Source organism: Homalodisca vitripennis, chromosome 4 (assembly GCF_021130785.1).
Source record: "Homalodisca vitripennis isolate AUS2020 chromosome 4, UT_GWSS_2.1, whole genome shotgun sequence".
NCBI classification, from domain to species: domain Eukaryota; kingdom Metazoa; phylum Arthropoda; class Insecta; order Hemiptera; family Cicadellidae; genus Homalodisca; species Homalodisca vitripennis.
In genome coordinates, this window is record NC_060210.1 from 70,137,066 (window position 1) to 70,158,294 (window position 21,229).

General features: G+C 32.1%; 1 protein-coding gene across 6 annotated transcripts in view; it reads left to right on the forward strand.

Annotated features, from left to right (window-relative positions):
* The window catches only part of LOC124359488 (transmembrane protein KIAA1109 homolog), a 227,975-nt gene that overhangs the window by 3,676 nt on the left and 203,070 nt on the right, over positions 1–21,229 (forward strand). For all 6 annotated transcript variants that reach the window (XM_046812256.1, XM_046812252.1, XM_046812254.1 and 3 more), the window contains exons 2-4: positions 5,093–5,353; positions 14,321–14,464; positions 15,306–15,461. In XM_046812256.1, coding sequence (XP_046668212.1) covers positions 5,093–5,353; positions 14,321–14,464; positions 15,306–15,461 — 561 coding nt within the window. The remainder of the gene's footprint in view (positions 1–5,092; positions 5,354–14,320; positions 14,465–15,305; positions 15,462–21,229) is intronic.

The following is a 21,229-nucleotide window of genomic DNA, read 5'->3' on the forward strand; positions in this document are numbered from 1 at the left end:
TACACAAGAAAAAGATCTGTTGAATTTTTACAACATAAAAGTTTAATACCGAAAATAGCAAATTGTGAAGTGTGCAATGAAGAGATGAATTTGAGAATCAAAGAAAAGAATTGTGTAGTGTTTCGCTGCTGCAAAACACGAAGTTTCCCGTAATGTACCAAAACACTTTTTTTGAAGAATACAAATCTGGAATGAGAAAAGTTCTTACACTAATCTACTTTTTTGTATAAATATGGCCGTGTAAGGGAAACAAGACAAGTAATAAACTTATTTAAAAACAAATAGAGACACAATAAGTGACTGGCTTTATTGTAGGGTTATGTTTATATTGGGTGGACAGAGTTTTTGATGAGCAGGAATTGTTAGGGGGTGATGAGGTTTTTGTAGAAGATAGGTAAATAAAAATATAATAGAGGGAGGTTGGTAGAGGGTGTGTGGGTTCTAGGAATGATTGAAATTAATCTAGATGAAGACAGAAATAATGCATGATAAGCAAGGTGGACGGACGAGGTGAAAACCTATTGACTTAAAATATACTAGGACAACTAAAACTCTTATATTGCTGTTACACTGTTTAACAAACTGCCTATGACTGTAAAAGATGCTATCTGTAAAAACTTCATGAATGTGTTAATGAAGTGGCTAAAACATAAAGCCTTTTATAATGTTGAGAAAATGCTACAGTGTGGTTTAGAAAATTTTATCCTTTAGATATAATTTAATTTACTTTAATTTAATTTAATTCTTTGACTTGTACTTCTCACCAAAAATGACTAGTATGTACTGTTTTATATAGTCATTGTATAATTTGTATATGTATAGCTTAACCCTTTTGACGTTAGGACTGTGTCACTACAATCATTGTGGAACAACAATAAAGATTCTGATTCTTGGACTAATGTGTTTGTTTTCATTTATTACCAATACCTTTGATATTATAACACCACATCAAGTTTCCCTTTCCTTTTAGGAACATTCCAGAATCCCACTTATACCCTTTTTTGTACTGTGTTTAGTATTTTATAGCAGGTAGCAAAAAATGTTATCCCACAAAAGTATCCTGAGAGCAGGTTGGAAAACCTTCCAAACAACATGCAAAATGTTGCAGAGGGTTGTAATTAAAGAAAGTGTTCCTTAAAATTATATAAGTATTTTAAATTTGTTTCATGGGAATGTTCTAGAAGACAGTTAACGTCAGCTAAACGTGTGTAAAATTAAGCAATAAATATGGCATTAATCTGTTTGTAAAAAAGCTGTAAATCCTGTCAGACCTTACTAAACCAAAATTCTCTAACTTCTTTTGCACATTTAGATAAAAAATTTAGTACGTAAATATTTAAAGGTACGTGCATAGCTTAGTGTCAGGTGCACTAAGCTATTCCTTGTGTTTAAGGAATGAACTTAAAATATAAAGTTTAAGGCATTAGAATGTTTGTATATTTAGTTTACATACCATTTTAAAAGCGTTAGAAATCTTAAATGTTTAACATTGACGGAGGGTAATGTAAAGTAGCCTAACAAATTCTGACACACATCTCATGCAGGTGTTTTTTGGAATAAACAAGGCCATTAGTAAAATTATAACAGCAGTGAAGTTTGGAAATGCAAGTTACTAATATTATTGCTGATGATAAATCAGTTTTATTCTTCCTGTTAGATCATAAAGTTAAATATTCTCCAAAGACGAAATATTGAGGGAAATATCACCAAATTATTGGTCTAAAGCTTATTAAGTACTGAGCTGACTTAATATTTCAAATGTATTAGACTATTGAATTGGAAATACATTTTCATAATGCATTTATGATAGATAAAAATATAATTATTTAAAAACTGTATCATTACTTTGCACAGTCAAAGCTTTTGTTGAACATATCTGGTAGTAAAATTGTGTTTCTAATAATATACCTTTTAAACCACGATCTTTGAGGCCCGAGACAATGGACATACTGCAGAGAGAAGGATATCTCTTAATAATAGTTCAAACATTAAGGCTACTTTTAGATATATCACTATACAAGTAAGGATTCTCAATGGCACTTTGATTAGAGGTAAAAGGCAGGCAATGGTATAATGAGAAGGAAAGAGCCTGAGATAGCAGTTCGTACCTTAATTTTCCTGGAGTTATCTTGCATGTTGGAAAAAGATTAAATACCATTCATACTTGAGGATTCAAATTTGAAAGCTTCGTACAGTGATATGGACGTAGATGTGGAGATAAGGATGTCTCCCATTGCCATCCCCGTCATCAGATATACTTCTAGATGAATACGAGGTATGGCTATTAAATAACGGGACTGATATTGTAAAAAAATTTATTTTCATTTTAAACATAATTACTTATTATCACCTTCAATATACACCACTTCTCTATCCCTGCAACGCTCCATGCGAATTTTCCATTGTTGGAAACAATGCTGAAAGTCATCTTCTGTCAACTCTTTCAGGAGTCTTGTCGCTTTTTCTTGAACAGCTACTACGGATTCAAATCTCGTACCTTTCAATACAGATTTCACCTTAGGGAAAAGATAAAAGTCGCATGGTGCTAGGTCTGGCGAGTAAGGTGGATGTTCTAACACTGGGATGCTGTACTTGGGTCAGGAACCGCTTGACAGATAACGCGGAATGAGCTGGCGCATTGTCTTGGTGCAAAATCCATGATTTGTCCTTCCACATTTCGGGTCGTTTTTTTCTTACTCTTTCACGTAGTTTATTAAGTACCTCAAGATAGTAATGTTGATTAATTGTTTGACCTTCAGGAACCCAGTAAAGGTACACAATCCCACGAATGTCGAAAAAAACAATCATCATTGCTTTAAATTTTGAGTTGCTCATTCTTGCTTTTTTGGCTCTCGGTGAAGTTGAGGTCTTCCAATGCATGGATTGGCGCTTCGTTTCCGGATCATAAGTAAAAAACCACGATTCATCACATGTTATTACTCTTTCCAATAAATTTGGGTCATTTTCAATGGCATTCAAAGTGTCAGTACAAACATTTTTACGAGCTGCTTGTTGATCAATCGTAAGAATTTTTGGTACCATTTTTGCACACACTTTTGGCATGTTCAAATTGTCATGTAAAATTTGCCGTACACATTCTTTATCAATGCCTACAGATTCAGCAACTGCACGAATGCTTAATCGTCGGTCAGACCGAATCAAATTAGCAACTTTTTCGACATTGTCTTCCGTTTTTGATGTTGAAGAACGACCTGGCCGCGAATCATCTTCCACGTCTTGTCGACCATCTTGAAAACGCTTAAACCATTCAAAAACACGAGTCCGCGATAAACATTCACTGACATACACTTCTTTTAGTAAATTATAGGTTTCGGTAGTGGTTTTTCCAAGTTTAACGTGAAATTTAATAACAATTTGTTGCTCTATTATTACACTAACCATTTTTCCGGCAAAACAAAATAACAACACTTACATAAATGAAGGTTATGACACAACGATGTTGTTTACAGAAACGAGACTAACTACATTCTGAAGAGGAAGTCTCAAACTACACAGCTGTTGGTCATTGTTGGTTGGCGCATGCGCACTCGTTCCACTGCAGCGTCAGACCCGTTATTTAAGAGCCATACCTCGTATGACCTTCCTTTTAGTTTCTTATGTATTTAGACCACTGCTGAAAGTGTAAAACTTCTAGGCTATTAGCAAAGGAACAGCATATTCATTTGATGGAGACTTTTAACAATGATTATCACTAACAAAATTGATGCTTGGTTTTTATGATGTGGGATTTTGTCTAAGCTTAAATAGTCTTAAAGCTTAAATAGCTTTTCCCTATAGTGCTATTTTAATAGGCTCTGTGTAACGCAACAGGATAATTCATAGTTATAATCATAACTTCAGGAGTAGTTTAGAATATTTTGGAATCCATAGGATATTTTACTTACAGAAGTTTGAGTTATCATCAACCTCAATAAGCTTTATCCCATTCCTGAACATTTTGACAATTTGTGTCTTCCTGTACCCTAGGATATTAATAACTCCAGAATTGTCATTAATCATTGCCTACCTGTTTTTGTTAAAAAAAGTAAAGATTTTATAATTAAAGAAATTTTATATTTTGGTTAAAAAAACAAAAACGAAAATTTTCTTTCTTTAAAATTGTTGTAATTGAATTTGTTGAGACCCCCCTCCCCTTACTAATAACAAGGATGTTGAAACTAATACACTTATTTATATTTTATTGTACAAACAGTTGAGTGTGCTAAGAGATAATACTAATTTAGCTTGTGCACTATGAAATTGTTCTTTTTTTGCACCCCATAGTTTGCACTGTTTGGAATAGTTTTTCAACTCCTTATGGCAATTTCTAAATGCTCAATTTGGAGTCTAAGATTTCTAGTAATTAAACTTAACCAATAAGAAATATGTCTAAAAACATGAACCTCCCAACAAATTATGCTGTAGATAATGCAAGGTGTATTTAATATCTAGTTACTGAAATAAATTAGGTATAGTATTAATGTAACTTAGTTACAATTTGAAATAATTGATTTTTCACTCCATAGAAATTATTTGATAAAGTACAAAAAAGGATGGAAAAAATTACAGTGCCGTAATAAATTTAGATTCTTGTTCCTAAATCACAAATGTTAAAATATTAAAAAACCACTAAAAAGAGAATGCTAATTATGTATTCCCATTGGCGCAAGGCACATTTTGCTAAAGATTCAAGTGCTCTCTTTCAGGTACATACTGTCAAATTTAAGAAGTATTTTTATACCTTGCGGGGTATATATATGCTGTCAAGGGAATGTTAATATTGTGCTACTGACGGTATTTAGTTAATTGAAAATTATTTGAGTAGGTGATGGGATTGCGTATGGAGGACAAATGGCCAGTTCGGTTTGGTTACTTTACCTTACCAATGGTTCTAACATGGAATTAAAATAGTATGTACATGTGGATTTAGCTTAATTTAATAAGCTTAATGTTAATAATTTTTTCCTCAGTTGTCATGAGTTTCAATTCTTTCTGTTTATTTTTGACAAGATTATGGGAAGACATTTACTACTGTTGTATTATAAAAGTAATTATAGCCTATTGATAATGAAATGTAATTTTTTAATTCCAGTAACGATGGAGTTAATTCCAACCACAGAAGAAGTGTTGTCCACTACATCTGCCTCATTCATTGAAACCATTAACCAGAACTACACCAATGTGAGCCTGGAAGATATCAGGATGGATAGTACATTTGCAATGCTTCTGTGTTCTTTCTTGTTTGCCATGACTTGGGTCATATATATCACATATTACAACTCGAGAGTTGCTGGATACTTCATTACTAAGGCACTGAACAGATTCTTTGTGAGTGAGGGTTACGCAAAAGTAGGTAGGTATTTTTAAAACATACAAAACATGTTATTAATTGGTATTGTAAATATGACTCCTTTGTGTTAATAAATAATTGTTTAGGAATATTTTATTTAGTCATAAGAAATTTTCATTTAAAAACATTATGGCCCTTCAATTGAAAGAGGAGCTCCTCTTATTAGAAAACAAATTGTCTCCGCCTGTCAGGGCTCCCTGTCAATCACTTTTCATGCATTTCTAAAAACATTGTGCATTCTAGACTATGAATAATTTACCTAAGTTCTTGTATAAAAACATTATGTATTTAATTTACAATTACAATAAATAATTTGACTGTGTCTCTTTTTTAATAATAAACAAATATTCTTGCATTTTGACCAATTAATGATATTGTTTCACTCATTGTTCTTGTTTTATATTCGTCTAATAGGGTCATTTAATTAATTAGTCATTCTGATGGTTCTAATTATTTTAATATGACTTAACACTTTTTAGTATTATTAATTGTATCGCTACTTTTGTAGTTATCAATTTCTTTCATACATTTAAACTACGTGCATTATAAGTATTGATAAACACAGATACAAAAGAATCGGCCACCTTATAATAGTTACTATAAATTAGTTAAATAATAAGTATATATATATATTTTTTTTAAATAAACACTAACATGTTAAATGTATAATAATTATCAATGAATTCAGATGATTCCTAAATTATGAGTACTGATTAAATAATGCACTAGGATAACTATACTGAACAACTAAAATTGCATTCTTAATTTGAATAAGGCACTTGTACACAATGCAAACAAGGAGGAAACATTGAGATAAGCAGACACTACGTAGAGTGCTGGGGAATGTATAATTGGCATATTTTTGGAATGGATAGTTCGAGGAATTCGCTAAAATCTACCCCATTCCCCCGCACCCTACCCTACATCAAACATGAGTGTCCTGCAGTAAAACATACATAATCACATTATGGAAACGTGTCAAATAGACATAGTTTTAAAACATTACAATGGATGTATAGTAGGAAAATTGGTCATTGTTTCAATTAAGCTTAAATAAAATACATAACTAAATTTTATTTAGTTTGTTCTATAAATAGAGCAACGTTTCTTCTTTATTTACATGCGTCATTTGACATGATATAATTAAAAATTACATGAGTAATATCTAATTATGATCAACGCAATCTGTATAGTCATAATAAAACTCCATGCCATATTAATTGTAGTGGTAGAATAAATAATTAATACTTCTAAAATACTTTATTCTAGTCAAAAACTTACAATGACTATGATTTGACCATTTAAGTGGTACATTTTACTAGAATGTCGTCATTATAGCAACCAGTTTTAAGTTTTGTAAAATGACATATTTGACAGCAGAACATGTTTTTCCAGATTCCAAATATATGAAATATTTTCATTATATTTATAAAAAATACTTAGGTTCATGAGGTATATTACACATGAAATAGCAAGTAAATTTCTTTGTCTTTATAATGGTATGCTCAAATTTGTATTGGAGCAGTTTATCACAGTGAAATTGTGAATTATTGTGACAAGACTTGCACCAACACCAATACCTAATTATTGAATAACTGATTTCAGAAAACCTCAAACGATACTCTGAAAGTCACTTGAAATTACTTATGAAAAAAAAAATGTTTTTGTCATTCGATTTTAAAACTAGACAAAATAATTACAAGCATTGTGGTTGATTTCACTCTTTATAGTCTGTATTTACAAGTAAACACAGTATCAGCTAGTGCCCGGGCTTTAGATCTTACATCAATAAGGCTTATCTCATAGGTCTAAACATAAATACAACTGGAGCAGGATGACTCAGTGCTGTGAATCAGCATTGTCTTAAATGCCTTCCCACCCATTATTTACTTTACAAACAATTTAAATATTTATTTTATTTTATTGTGTGTTTATAATTTTTTCACTAAAAAATTAATTTATTTTCATAAATCATTTAAGTTATATAAATAGAGTTATGTAAGTAGCGTATATACAAATCAAATGAGAAAATAAAAGTTTTTCACAAAGGTGTTCTAGAAATACAATATTTCACAATAAAAGGCATTAAAATTATTATGTACTAAATTGCATCTATAGGTACTACTAAAAATATGTATAGAATTTTACACATTATCAAGAATGGAAATAAACTACAAAATATTGTTACTACAGAAGCTGTAAGTGATTTATTTAACACGTTCACTGCTGCGGACGCACATGCGCGCTTGGCGTATGCTCGCCCGATGTGCTGCAGGCGCACTTGCGCGCTTCGTGCAGCGTCGTGGTTGTCCGCCATTTTCATATCCAGCTGACAGTTTCGTGGGATTATGGGTGATGCAAACTTGTTGGATAGGTTGTTGGCTGTGCTACTGTATGATTCGTTTGCAATTTGCTTATAATTCAGTGTCAGTACAAATATTGAAAATGAATGATGAAGAAGCGGGTCCGTCTACTGGGCCTAAACGATCTCGTACAGTGAATAAGTACATTGATGTAAACAATCTTACAGTGAGTGAATTGGACGAGTTGTATGTGGATTCCGATGAAGATTTTTACTCAGAGAATGAAGATGAATATGTGCCAGAACAAGACTCAAACATTGATTCTGAAGATGATTTTGAGCAAACAAACTTTGAACATTTGGTTTTAGAAGATCCACAAATTGAATCAGAGATTTTAGAGCCTGATATTGGTAATGTTAACACTAATGATGACATACAAGATGAGGCTTGTGATGAGAACCAAAATGAAAATCAACCTGTAAGACCTAGGTCTAGGCCTAGACGTGCGGATAGGCTACCTCAGGTAAAATGGAATGAGCAAATCAATCTTGTTAATTTACACCATACCAGACCAAACAAACTACTTGAAAATACTTTTCACTAATGCAGATTTGGCAGTACATTCCCGTATAAATAAATGGAAGGACTTGACAATGAATGAATTCTAGGTTTTTCCTTCACATGGGAAATATCATCATTCCATGTATAAATGATTATTGGAAAACAGATCAATTGTTCAAAATATCATTCCTGACTACATGAGTTGTGATCGTTTCTTGATAATTTTGCGTTGCTTACATTTCTGCAACAACAATGAAGAAAATGATGACCGGCTTTTCAAGATTCGAATGATTGTTGATCATTTTAATGACAAAATGAAAAATGTGTACTATCCAGGAAAGGAACTTAGCCTAGACGAGACTATGGTACTGTGGCACTGGTTTGTTTTTTAGACAGTAAATAAAAAATAAACGCCACAAGTATGGTATAAAAATTTATACCCTCACTGAACCAAATGGACTCGTCCTCAACACTCTGATTTATACTGGCCAACAAGACGAATTGGGTGGCAAAGGTCATACTAGTAAAGTGGATGAGGAAGAAGTGTGGGAACTGCAAATCCAAGGGCAAAAGGATGGATACAATTTATCACTGCTTAGCTTGTCCCGGCTATCCCGGACTATGTTTGGCATGTTTTACGGAATACCACAAATGAAGCGCCAGTTCCTAAATTCAGATGTCAAATTCAAGGATTTGTTGTACATATATTTTACTGTAAATATATAAAATACATTTTTGTAAATTATAGAATGTTTTATTTTTATTTTCCATTTGTCAAGCTACGCGTATTTTACAAAATCTATACCACGATTTTGTTCATAAGAGAACAAAATTATTACATTATTGACCAAAAGTTTTATCAATCGTAATTAGTTGTTACATAAACTGGCTAATAATAGAATATCCAAAGACGAAATTTTGGTAGTCATGGTGAAATAAACATGGGCGCACAAGTGCGCTTTCAGCATATGGCAATGAAAATTCTAGGTCATGTGCTATGGACGCACATCAATGTATATATATTGTGAGAATGACATAGCTAATATATATACATGATATTATATAAATATATTATGTATAAATACTAATCAAGAGTGCAGCACATGGGGAAAGACTGCACATATTCGGGCAGCAGTGAATGTGTTAAGCAACAAATTGTGAGATAATAAAATAAAACCTTTCACTCAGAATATCAAGAAGGGCATCGGTTTTATACACTCAAAGGTATAATTGAAAATCATAAAACATGTTATTTTTATCACAGTATCATGAAATGTTTCATTTTGAGGAACAGTGCTGTAATGTCAACCATCGTAGCAGGAGAGGATGTGCCAAAATGAAGGTCAACAGAGTTAAAGGATTTTGGAGATCTCATGTTTACTTTAAGGTCCTCGACCTTATCACTGTATGATTGAATGAAAGAATCAATGGAGAATCCCTAAAGTTAGCTGAAGCTGTCAATGCACTGTTAAATTTGGTTATGAAAAATCGAAGTCTTCCTTGAACATTATGATAGGATACTGAGAGCAGACACCATATTACTTGAAGCAGAAATAACAGTAGCTAATAATTTACTTTACTCTCTATTATTGGAAGACCAAAACTTGTTAAGAAAATATAAACATTATTAGTTTAAGAGTAAAGTTCGGAAAACTGAGGGAAACAGTTTGCTTCTACTCTCATAGGCTCAGCATTGTGTGACAGAAGTTTCTTTGCTATGAGGAGGATAAAAAAAACTGTTTGAGAACTTCAATGCTGTAAGAGATTCTCCAACTTATTTTTGTTGTTCATAGAGAAGAAAATACTGAGGGAACAGATTCAAATTAAAGATGTAGAAAGGTTTGCTATGAAGAAGAGAAAATTGCACTTGTCATAGACACTTTGTTTACTTTTTTACTCTTACTATTTCAGATGAAGTTCATGAAAATAGCAAATATTTAAAATTTAAATTTAAAGATTTCGTTAAATAACTATTTTGTTCACAAGTTCATTTCACAGCAGGCTGGAACAGGCTGGGCGCGCCACTGTAACGTCTGAGCACTCACTTATACTGCTCCTTAATTTGGTGCATTGGATGATGGGTTATATGTTGTTTACCTGGTACAATCAAAGATTTTATAACCTATACTATTTAGTATAGTTTAATACATGCTTCAATGTGCCTTAGGAAACAAGCTCTTTGTGACACAAATTGTTGCAAAACCAATTTGATCATGTTCTGGCCATAACATGGAAATGACAAACAAATTAACTTTGGTTCACACCAAAATTAAAGAAAGGAAAATGGACTATTTCTTCTAAGTAGATACAAAGATGTAATTACAAATTAAATTGTATTCACAAGGATCATGTGAGTAAGGCGTTATTCTAACATACTGCACACTATACCAAATGAAGTATAGTTCTGTGTTAAAAATTGCTCTAAAAGTGTCATAATCAGATGTACGATATAAATTATTACTCCTTATGAAAGTTTTACACTACTTCATATCCAAAAATTAAAATTTTAGTCATGTCAAAAGCCAGAGATCGTTACAATGTATGTTTGCCTACATTGAAAATCAATTAAGATTATAATTTAATATAAACATATATTTATAACATTTTGATATTATTTTATTCAAACATTGCTTTATTACATTTAGGCTACAACATTGATTTTAATCTCACACTAGATAATCCTACAAATCAGACTAAAATATGTTTCTATACAGCTTTTATATTTGCTTCTGTTGCTATATAATGAACGTGCTAATATTTGCAAAATTGCAATGATAAGATTTGATATTCACAAAGTCATACTGATTACTGTTCCCATATCTATCTTGATATGATTGTAAGTAGGAGTGGAAGTTAGTAAAAAAGTAAACATATATTTTCCTATGAAGAACAGTATTAATATACTCTTGATTTTTCCATACCAATTTCATGTTAATTTATTATAGCCTACTAAACAATTTTAAGGAATCAATGTTTATTAGATTATAATTTAATATAAATGGTATATTCATAACACTTTGATATTATTTTATTCAAAAATTGCTAGTACAACTTTAATTTAAATAATAGTAAATAATTATAAATTGATCCTTTTCTCCTTAACATATTGTAGTGTTTTAAAAGTATATTTCTTCCTTTTTCTTCTCCTAGATACCAGACCGTCCAGGAAAAGACAGTGTTACTTTGTTCTTGTGGAAATTATTCTAAAATTAAAATAGATTCATAAAAATGTGTTTAAATGCTAAAACTTATAGTTGTACTCGATTACAAAATTTATATTAATTTGAAGTGGGTAATTTATATTAATTACTTATTCTGTAATTGAAGAGGCCTTAATTCAGTGAGATAAGTGTCCTTTTTACTTAGCTCTATCTTGCATGTCTAGACTTAATCCAATCAAGACAATGTGTAAATATCCAAAAATAGTTAATCAACTTGTGATAAACATGATCAGAATTTCCACTGGAAATCTTTTAACAGCGATTGATTTTTGAAAGGCCTTTTTTGGACTTTTATTTATTTTTAACATGAATGAACTCATTTGTTGTATAGCGGTTTGAGCTTAAAAAACTTTGACTAAATGTCCCAATAGTATATATTACATTTTTATAATTAGCATATTTTAACAATTAACCCTTTTACACTGAACATGCATTAAAGTACATGTTACATTAATGTTTTGTTTACAAACTGCCGACTTCACCTTATGCAAGATTTCCCAATGTTTGTTATAAAGCATGTTTACTTAGATTTTTTATTGAAGCCATTTTGACTGAATGCTTTAAAGCAAGTGGTGTACAAATAACATCTTTGTAGTAGGAACAACTTGGAAAAATAATTTTATACTCCATTCTATATGTATTTGCAAATATTTATTGACCTATTTAAAAATCAAATCTGTGACCTATCTGTTATAGGGCTGCAGTCTTAATACAAGATTAAAGAATGCTTTGTTGTTGATTTCCAATGTCATATACAGTAGAACCCCTCATATCCGGCCACCACGGGACCGAGCCCCTGGCCGGATAACGATTCGGCCGGATAAACCAACCTACAGTACACAGCACTTGACGAAACAAAACAATTATACTGTACTGTACTAACCGCACTGGAAATAATCAACGAACTGTTTACAGGTTAAACCTATTAGCTCAACTGAGGACAACACAGGAAAATGTAAATAAATAGATACACCAAAATAACGCACGAGTCGTGGGAGACTAGTGCGTGCAACTGCGCGTCTGCAAGCCGTGGTAAATAAATTTCGATATTGGCTTGCGGGAAGTGGCCGGATAAACCGAGGTGCGGTAAAACCGAGGCCGGATATGAGGGGTTCTACTGTATTAAGTTTTTGTTGTGAAAATTAGGTTGATCAGCAAAATAAAAGTGTAGTTATGAGTCATTGATGAAATTATGTAAAATAAAAACAGTTTCATTGTAATCAAAGTACTTTGAATAAAACACAATCATAATACAATGCTAGTATAGGCTTCACTATTCAGTGTTCTGAATGGACCGCCGTTGCTGTAGCTTGATGTAACATGGTGAGTGTATCTCGGCAGTAACAGAAAAATATGCAGGTTTTTACTTGAAGCTTAGATGGAATATAATATAAAAAAAAATAATAAAATGTTAAAATGTACAAGAATCAGAAATGATATTTTAGTGTGGACTTTCTTTAACTAAGAATTCATTTTAATTGTATATATGAATGAAAATTGTTGGGATGGAGCTTCCTAACTTTCGTGAGATACATCACCTTGATGGAGAATGCAATGAACCTCATACCATTGTTATAATAATAATATATGGTAGACTATGTGTATTTTTGTATGTTCCAGTCATTAGTAAATACAAATTCAATTCAAAGCATTACTCTGATCTGTGCAAATAACTGATAAGCACCTGATCTGACTAGAATAGATAGTCACCACAGTCAAATAAGATGTTTTACATGGATATTGGTGTTAAAAAAAAACACACACACACACACAGGCGTGCGCGTTGATTTTTATTGCGTGCGCGCGCCTGTGTGTGTGTGTGTGTACATACATATTATATATATATATAATGAAATAATTGTGGTTTTGGAATTATTAGTGAGGTGCATTGAACAGCTAAAATGGAAAATTAAAAATTCATGTGTGTCTTACTTTTTGGTGTGGATGTAAGAAATTATTCATCTTTTTGCTAAATATGCAAAAAACTAACACAAATGTAACTAATACTTCATTTGTACAAAAAAGTTGATTAAAATAAATAATATACATATCTACTAAAGGAAAACACATATACATTTTATCTACCCTCATTAAAATCCTTAGAGCACTTCTTCAAATATTTACTTGCTGTAGAAACTGAATAACCCCTTCTTCACTACATTTTTGTCTTTCAAAACCAAACAAATTTAACATTTTTGATAATAAACATGAGATTTTAAGGATGCCTGAGATGTTATAGTCCAGGAGCTAAGAGCCAGTTAACACTGTACAAGCACGCACCTGATTTTTATTGAAATAGATAGAGTCAATTTTCCTAAGAAAGATACTAATTGCCAAAAGTGCTACTTTTGATGGAAGTCAAATGGGAGCTTATCAAAAGTGTTAAAATATGAAAATATAATAATTTTCTCAGATAATATTTTCTTAGCTTGACATACTTAAAACAAAGTGTCAGACAAGTAAATGATGTTAAAGCAGCGTCTGTTTACCATATACAGATCCTGAAAGTGACAACTTTCAGTTCCTTCATCTAGTTAAGAAATAATTATAATTTATGTGTTGACAGGTGGTTTTTAAGTGTGTCAAGTTAGGAAATATATAATCTGAAAAAAATATTATTGTTTATATTCTAACACTTTTGTTATCTTTCCACCAAAATTGGAATGGCTGACAATCAATATATTACTCACAAAAAATTCCTCTTTCGATTTCAATACAAACAATTTAAAATAGTTTGGTTACACTGCGCAAACTGGCCATCACTGTTATACCGTATTAAACATTTCAATTCTTTACCAATATAAGTTAACAATAATAGCAGTATATACGGTTATTGTATTTAATTAATGTCATCACATTTAAAATTTTTTATAAATTCTTTGTAGGCTCTTTCACACTTTGTGCACTATCAGGCAAGATAATGTTTCGGGACATAATTTACATCACTCATGACTACAGTGTCAGAGTACAAGATGGATGGATGATATTTCGCTGGTGGAGAGCCTATGTGCCTAAAGATGTGTCTGAGGGTAAGTTTGTATATTTATTAAAGTTTAAGCTAAGATTAAATGAAGTGCCCACTTTCCTTCAATAAAAAAAAGATAATTAAAAAGATAAAACAAAGCAAGTTAAATTATTTTCAGATTATTGTTTGAAACTTTACCGATCTAATTCTGAAACTAGCTTGAGGATGGTGGTATCACATAATATAAACATTTGTTTGTCCGTTAGAGCTGTATTTGACATTTCACTCTTCTAGAGAATTGTGCTGTCAAGATATTCATAGGAAAATCCTGAGTTTTGTAATTTCAAATCCAATGCGGAATCTTAAAGTATTGATTATTGAATTTTGAGTCATAATAGATTTATGTAGCCTAAGTATAATTTAAACAATATCATCACCAACCCAATTTATGCCATTCTTATATTTTATTATATTTTTTGAGACTGCCCGGTAATATAAAAGTAATCCAAGAATACCACTCTACATTAAAGGAATTTACAGGGGTTCAGAAAAATAGGTATATTATAGGAACTAGGTCAAATCCCGTATCTTCTACTTTAATTTGATAAAATATAATATCCTTCCAGAATATATGCCTTAAATCTTAAAAAAGGAAAGGCATATATTTGTATCATTTAAACATATTTAAAATTTTTAATATTGAATAATTTTAGTAACATTTATAGTAGCAAAACTTGAGCTCTTTAAATGATTTGTTTCAGTAGTTATGTAGTTGATGAGCTTTTGGTAAATAATAGTATTTTACAAATTATTTACTTCAAAAGATCTAAAAGGTTTAAAAAAACATAAATTATAAAAATAATAAACACTCTAATCATATACATCTAATTATATATAATTTCCAGATCTGTCCCATTCTGATACTCGGTTGTCCGTGATGCTCAATGGATTTGAACTCCACTTTTACAACAGATCAGCTGTGTATGGACACCTAGAGCGTGTCTTTGGGTTAGATCCTGTACTCTTTCCATGGGATGCATCCCTGTTTAGACATTCTGATGGTGAGTGTTCTTATACTGTTCACCTTTAGGCTGTTTGTACTTTCTAAAATACAATTTACCCACTAGAAGTGACAATAATAAACATCTACATTAGCAGGCCATTTTTTGCCTCTTCTGGATGTATTTGTAACATTTTTTTAGTAACATTGTTTCTTTAACCCTGGAACTGGCGGTCATATTTCTCTCAGTGGCAGAGTGTTTTTAGTACTTCTACATTGCCTTATATTTATTTTATTATTACATGTTTACTATAAAGTAGCCTACCTATATGTCATATTATATATTTTTTTATTCAGCATTGTTGAAGGAAAATTTTTCACATAGTATAATTAAGACAAAAAAATATCCTTACTCTACCTCTTCATGAAAAATTTTTTTTAGAAAAAAGAAAAGTGTTTTACAAGTTTTTGATTTGTAAAATTTTTGTGGTTAGTGATATGCAAAATCCAAAAATAAAAAAGAAAGAGCATTTAATTCTGAGTAAAAATAAAACAACACGTTGTTTATAAGGTATTTATTTTTACATGTGGTTAACTATACAAAAATCATACACTGACATTCGAAAGTGCTACTTACCAACAAAAGTAAGAACTTCAAAGTTGTCTAAATCGTAATCCTCATCGTTGCTTATTTTATGTACTGTACAATTAGTTCTCGAATTTCACTTGAACGATCGCGGAAATTACGATCCATTACGTAAACACGCACAAAAAACTTACTATTATTGTGTCATATACACAACCATCATTACAACAAACTCAAACAAACAATAAACCAGACAGAACACCATGCAGCTGACGAAATAACAATAGCCGAATGAACCAGTTGACTCATCGCTGCGCACGAATGTAACCAAACAGTTCAGAGATTATAAAAGGTATGGACATGTAACAAAACGATAAAATTATTTATTAGTGTATTATTTAAATAAATTGAACCTTCCTCTTTTGATTGGTATCAATACCGATACTCTTTGATCGTGTTTTAAGTACGTAATATTGAGAAATAAAAGACATATTAAAACGCCCGATATCGGGCGCTGCCATCTAGGATGCGACTAAAACTCCCGATATCGGGCGTTTGCCAGTTCCAGGGTTAAGGTCTAATTCTGCATTAATCAACATATTCCTTCCCTATCTTAATGATTTGTGTCTCACTTAATAAAGCAGATGTATCATGTACTTATAAAACCTTAATAGGTGTAATTACCTTTTTATTTAATATCATTGTATACTGTGATTTAATTACAAACTGTGGTCACAAATTATATACAGTGTTGCAGAGAAATAATTATATAAATGATAATAATTATATAATGAATAATTTTCTATAGTAAACCATATTGCACATTTTTAGTGTTCGTTTCATTATGTTTTCATGTAAAATTGTTTAATAATTTTGGAAAAAAAAATTATAGCCATGGGAGCTAAAACAGTTATTGCAGATTAATTATTTAAAGATTATATCAATATGTCATCATGAATACAAACAGTTATTTATGACATACTACCAAAGTGTATAGTAGTATTGTGTGGTGTGATTCATACTATGTTACTGATTTTAAAAGTTATATTACTTTTTGATAATTTCTTCATCTTAATCCTTCTTCATTACTGTAAAATATTTTTACTACAGTTTAATACATTTTAGCAGTATGATCAAAGTTATCATCTTTGTAGCATGATCAAATTTTCCTACTTGGTTACCTTGCTTGTTTTGTACAATATTGTATTGACTTAATGTAAAGTGTATCAATATCACAGTATATTTATTATAACTGAATAAAAGGACTTTTTCCTTCAGGTAAATTTTCTTCACCCTTTGTATTATTTATTATTGTTATTTTAAGAGGTTTTCATAAGACCATGTTAATACAATTTTTTACATACTGTTACAAAACTAATTACTTAATATTTTCTTTCTCATAATTGTACAGCCAATTTGCACATTTAGGATTACTTTTACAAATCTATTTAGCCTACATTTACATTAAAGGGTTGAAATTGGGATTTTCATGTGCACTTATCAGACATTTTTCATTTCTCTCATATTGCTTTTCATTTATATTCATTGTTTTTGTAATATAAATGTAATGAGTCTTTTTATAAACCATCTTTGTAACAATGGCATTTATAACAATAAATACATGAGGTTACACTCATACTTTTGACAATTTGAAAAATCATTTTGACAAGTGCTAAAAGAAGTCAGTTGAGGGCACTTTTTAGTTATATTAGCTAAGTATAAGTCTTATTTAACTAAAATACTGTTAGCAACAGTTTAGGAAAGAAACAAAATAATCGTTACAGTTGTAAATTTGGAAGGAAGCTATAGACGGGTTTGAATGGCATATGTTGTGCACTGATGACTGCATCTGAGTCTATATCTGGCCGATAACAGACCATTCGGAAGTAAAGGTATGCCGAACTCAGACATCTAAAATAGATTTATGCATTGCTGCTAGATATTACCACTACTTAGGTCATAAGTTTCTACAGCAGCATTATCAAAATGACTGACAATGTTACAAAAAGGCTGCTGATGTCACAATATGTCAGTAAAAATATTATTATTAGTACTAGTTTACAGAAAATATCACTTTCTTTTAGACCAAATGGTGATTGCCGAAAGATTCAAAATTACTACAGAGAATTCTCACTGGAACACTTCTCATAGCATAATCCGATGGCCAGACAGGAACTACCATTGTGCATACTAGTCAGTTCTTCTAACTGGTCATATTGGGACATCTGGATTTGGAATTTTTGGCCATATACACTCATTTGGCTATCTTTTGGTAGATTTGTCAACAATTTATTAACTATAAATATGTTGGTCTTGGAACTATTTCATTAAAAATATGACATAGTTCCATATTTTTAATGAACTATGGAACTTTTTTTATTTAAAAAACCAATGGTTATATTGGTCATTGTTTAAACAATGGTTTTTATGCAATGAAAGGTGCAAATTACAAATTTAGTTTTTTAATTACAAAATTATTGTTAACACTATTGTTTAACCTATAAACAGAAAATATTATTAATTGGAATTTATAATATATTTCAAGGAATAAGGCTTATTCACTAATAAACTGATCTGTGGGATCAATATCTTTCATGAAATTGAAACCGTACATCGCCGCTCGCACACCCACAGCAAACCATCAGGGAAGTGCGCGCCCATGGTGGCGAACGGGATGCCGGATCAAGACTAAACTAGGTAAAAAAAAAGAACACCGTGGTCAGTATACTCAGGTTCATTTACTAAGACACACATAGGCCTATCCAGTCAATATAAATAAATATGTATATATACTATAAATAAAAAAAAATAAAAAAAATAAAAGGTGCCTGCAGTAGTAGATACCTCAAACAATCCTTGTCAGGTGCACCTGCATACAAAAATTAGAAACGCCATAATTTGAAACAAGAAATGCCAATTTCACCCGGTATCCTTCGGCTAAGGGCGGGCTCCTAATGAAATCCAAGAAATAACTAAATAATATCTAAAACTAACTTAAAATTAAATAACAAAATATAAACTATATAAATGGCAACAATAACAATATCACAGGGTATCACAGATGTTGACTGGTAGAAATGTCCATCATGGTGGCCGTCCTTCAGTAGAGCGCAAAAGCGAAGGTTCTCTGCGACCACGCATGATGGAGAGATGACAGGAGGAAACAATTCATCCCTTGGACCCTGAAACCAGGTTTCAGCCTAGTACCCTTTTAAAGTTAATAATAATTAATAAATAGTTGCCAAACAATCTAGAATTTTAATAAAAGTAAAGTTGACAAAAGTTATCTATCAAGAATTTTAAGTTAAGTTAAATTACCAAAATTTCAAAATATCACAGACCAATCAATTACTGATAAAAATTAAAATAAACCTTAATATAGAAGCTGGTAACATTAGAAAACAATAAATAAACAAGATATTCCATTTAAAAGACTAAAACAATAAGTTATAAAGGAATTTATTTGAGGTATACGCAGTAGCCTACCATACGTAACAATTTGGTTCAAACATTTTTAAAACAGGCATTTATTGACAGAATAGGCTCAAAATTGGTGAAAAGCAGGGGAAGGGCATTCTGCACTTAAAATAAAATTCCCAACTCAAAACAACTACCCCAAAGAAAGTTAGTATGAAAATCCCCTCTGTCACAGAACAAAATTTAAGCGTTTTACTCTTGGTGAAAAAAAAAAAATTTAATTATTAGAAAAAAAAACTGATGGCCAAAAGTAGCAGCCTATTAACAGGAATCTAAATTTAAAATTTGATGGCAGAAGGCCTTAAATTAACCAAGTAGGCTATAAGGGGGAGTTATGGGCTAAAAGACCCGAAGAACGTTACATCTCTCAGAAAGGCTTAAAAATTTAGTAAAATGAACCTTCAGCAGTCTCTCTGGGTTTGTTTACAAAAACTACATAACAAGTGACACATTACAAACAATATTGGCTGCAGAATAAAAAAAGAACTGTAACATATAGCCTAGGACTGGTCCTCACTGAGAGACAGAAAATTAATTTAAGCCAAATAGAAGGGGTGAAAACTAATAAAAGTGTAAGAGAATTAATTTGAAAGCCAATTTAAAAATTAGTTAACAGCCAGAAGTACTAAAATTTAATAAAAGCAAAACTACAATTTGGAAAACCATGTGCTCTTAACCTTCACAGTTTGAAAAATAAAAATAATCACTAAAAATTTAAAAGAAAGCAAAACTTACTCATCAGTGAGGGGCCGTAAACTTAGCCGCACATGTCAGAAGGAAATCAGCTCAGCAAATAAACAAAACACTTAATTAAACTAATATATTAAACTGGAGCTACTCCTAACTTGTACACCACGGCTCGGAGTCTTTGCCACTCTGCCGGAAAGGCCAAACGCCTTCAAAAGGTCAGTCGCCTCTGCAGCCAATAAACCACACACACACTATATAAAACACACATGAGCCGGGGAGATATAGGTATTGAACCGGCTCAGACTCCCCCCCCAAAAGGAGGAACACCCCTCTGTAAATTTCTTCAAAAAGAAGAACCGAACGAAATGCCTCTCCCCCCAATGGTTGAAGAAAAATAACCGGAAACCCTGAAGTCAGCAGAAGGGAAAACCAAGAAAATCCAGTTGGAGGCAAGAAATCCCTCCAAGAGTAGCATGGGTACAAAGAAGAAAACAGGAACCTTGATCAGGAAGAAAGAGCAGAGGTGATCAGGCCTCTGGAGCTAAAACCCTCCCGCACAGACTAAAGAGGAATCACGGATGACTCCGGCAAGGCTTCAGATGGGATATGTGCGCCTTCCTGAAAATCTTCTCGGACTGAGGATCTCCCAGTCGGGCAGTCACCGGAGTCAGAAACTTCAAGATGCGGTGGGGACCAGTCCACCTGTAGCAAAGTTTAGCAGCTCTTTTATCCACAGCCGAACTGACTGGGTGAGCCTTGCAGTAAACTAGATCCCCCACCTGGAAGGGATTGGCAATACGACCTCGGTTGTACTTCCTCCTTACTAACTCCCTAGCCCGAATGAGATTCCGCCTGGCTGCCTCCCAAGTGGCTTTCACATCGGGAGTACCAGGAGGTGGCAGAAGATCGCTAATTTTCCAAAGGTTCGCCAAAGGGTTGTTTGGCGGAAAGCCAAATAATAACTCGAAAGGTACCGCCTTGTGACTTTCATGCTGGGCCGTATTAAAGGCAAATTGGATCCAAGGTAGTTGTTGATCCCAGGTGGTCTGATTTTCCGCATGAAAGGCAATGAGAGC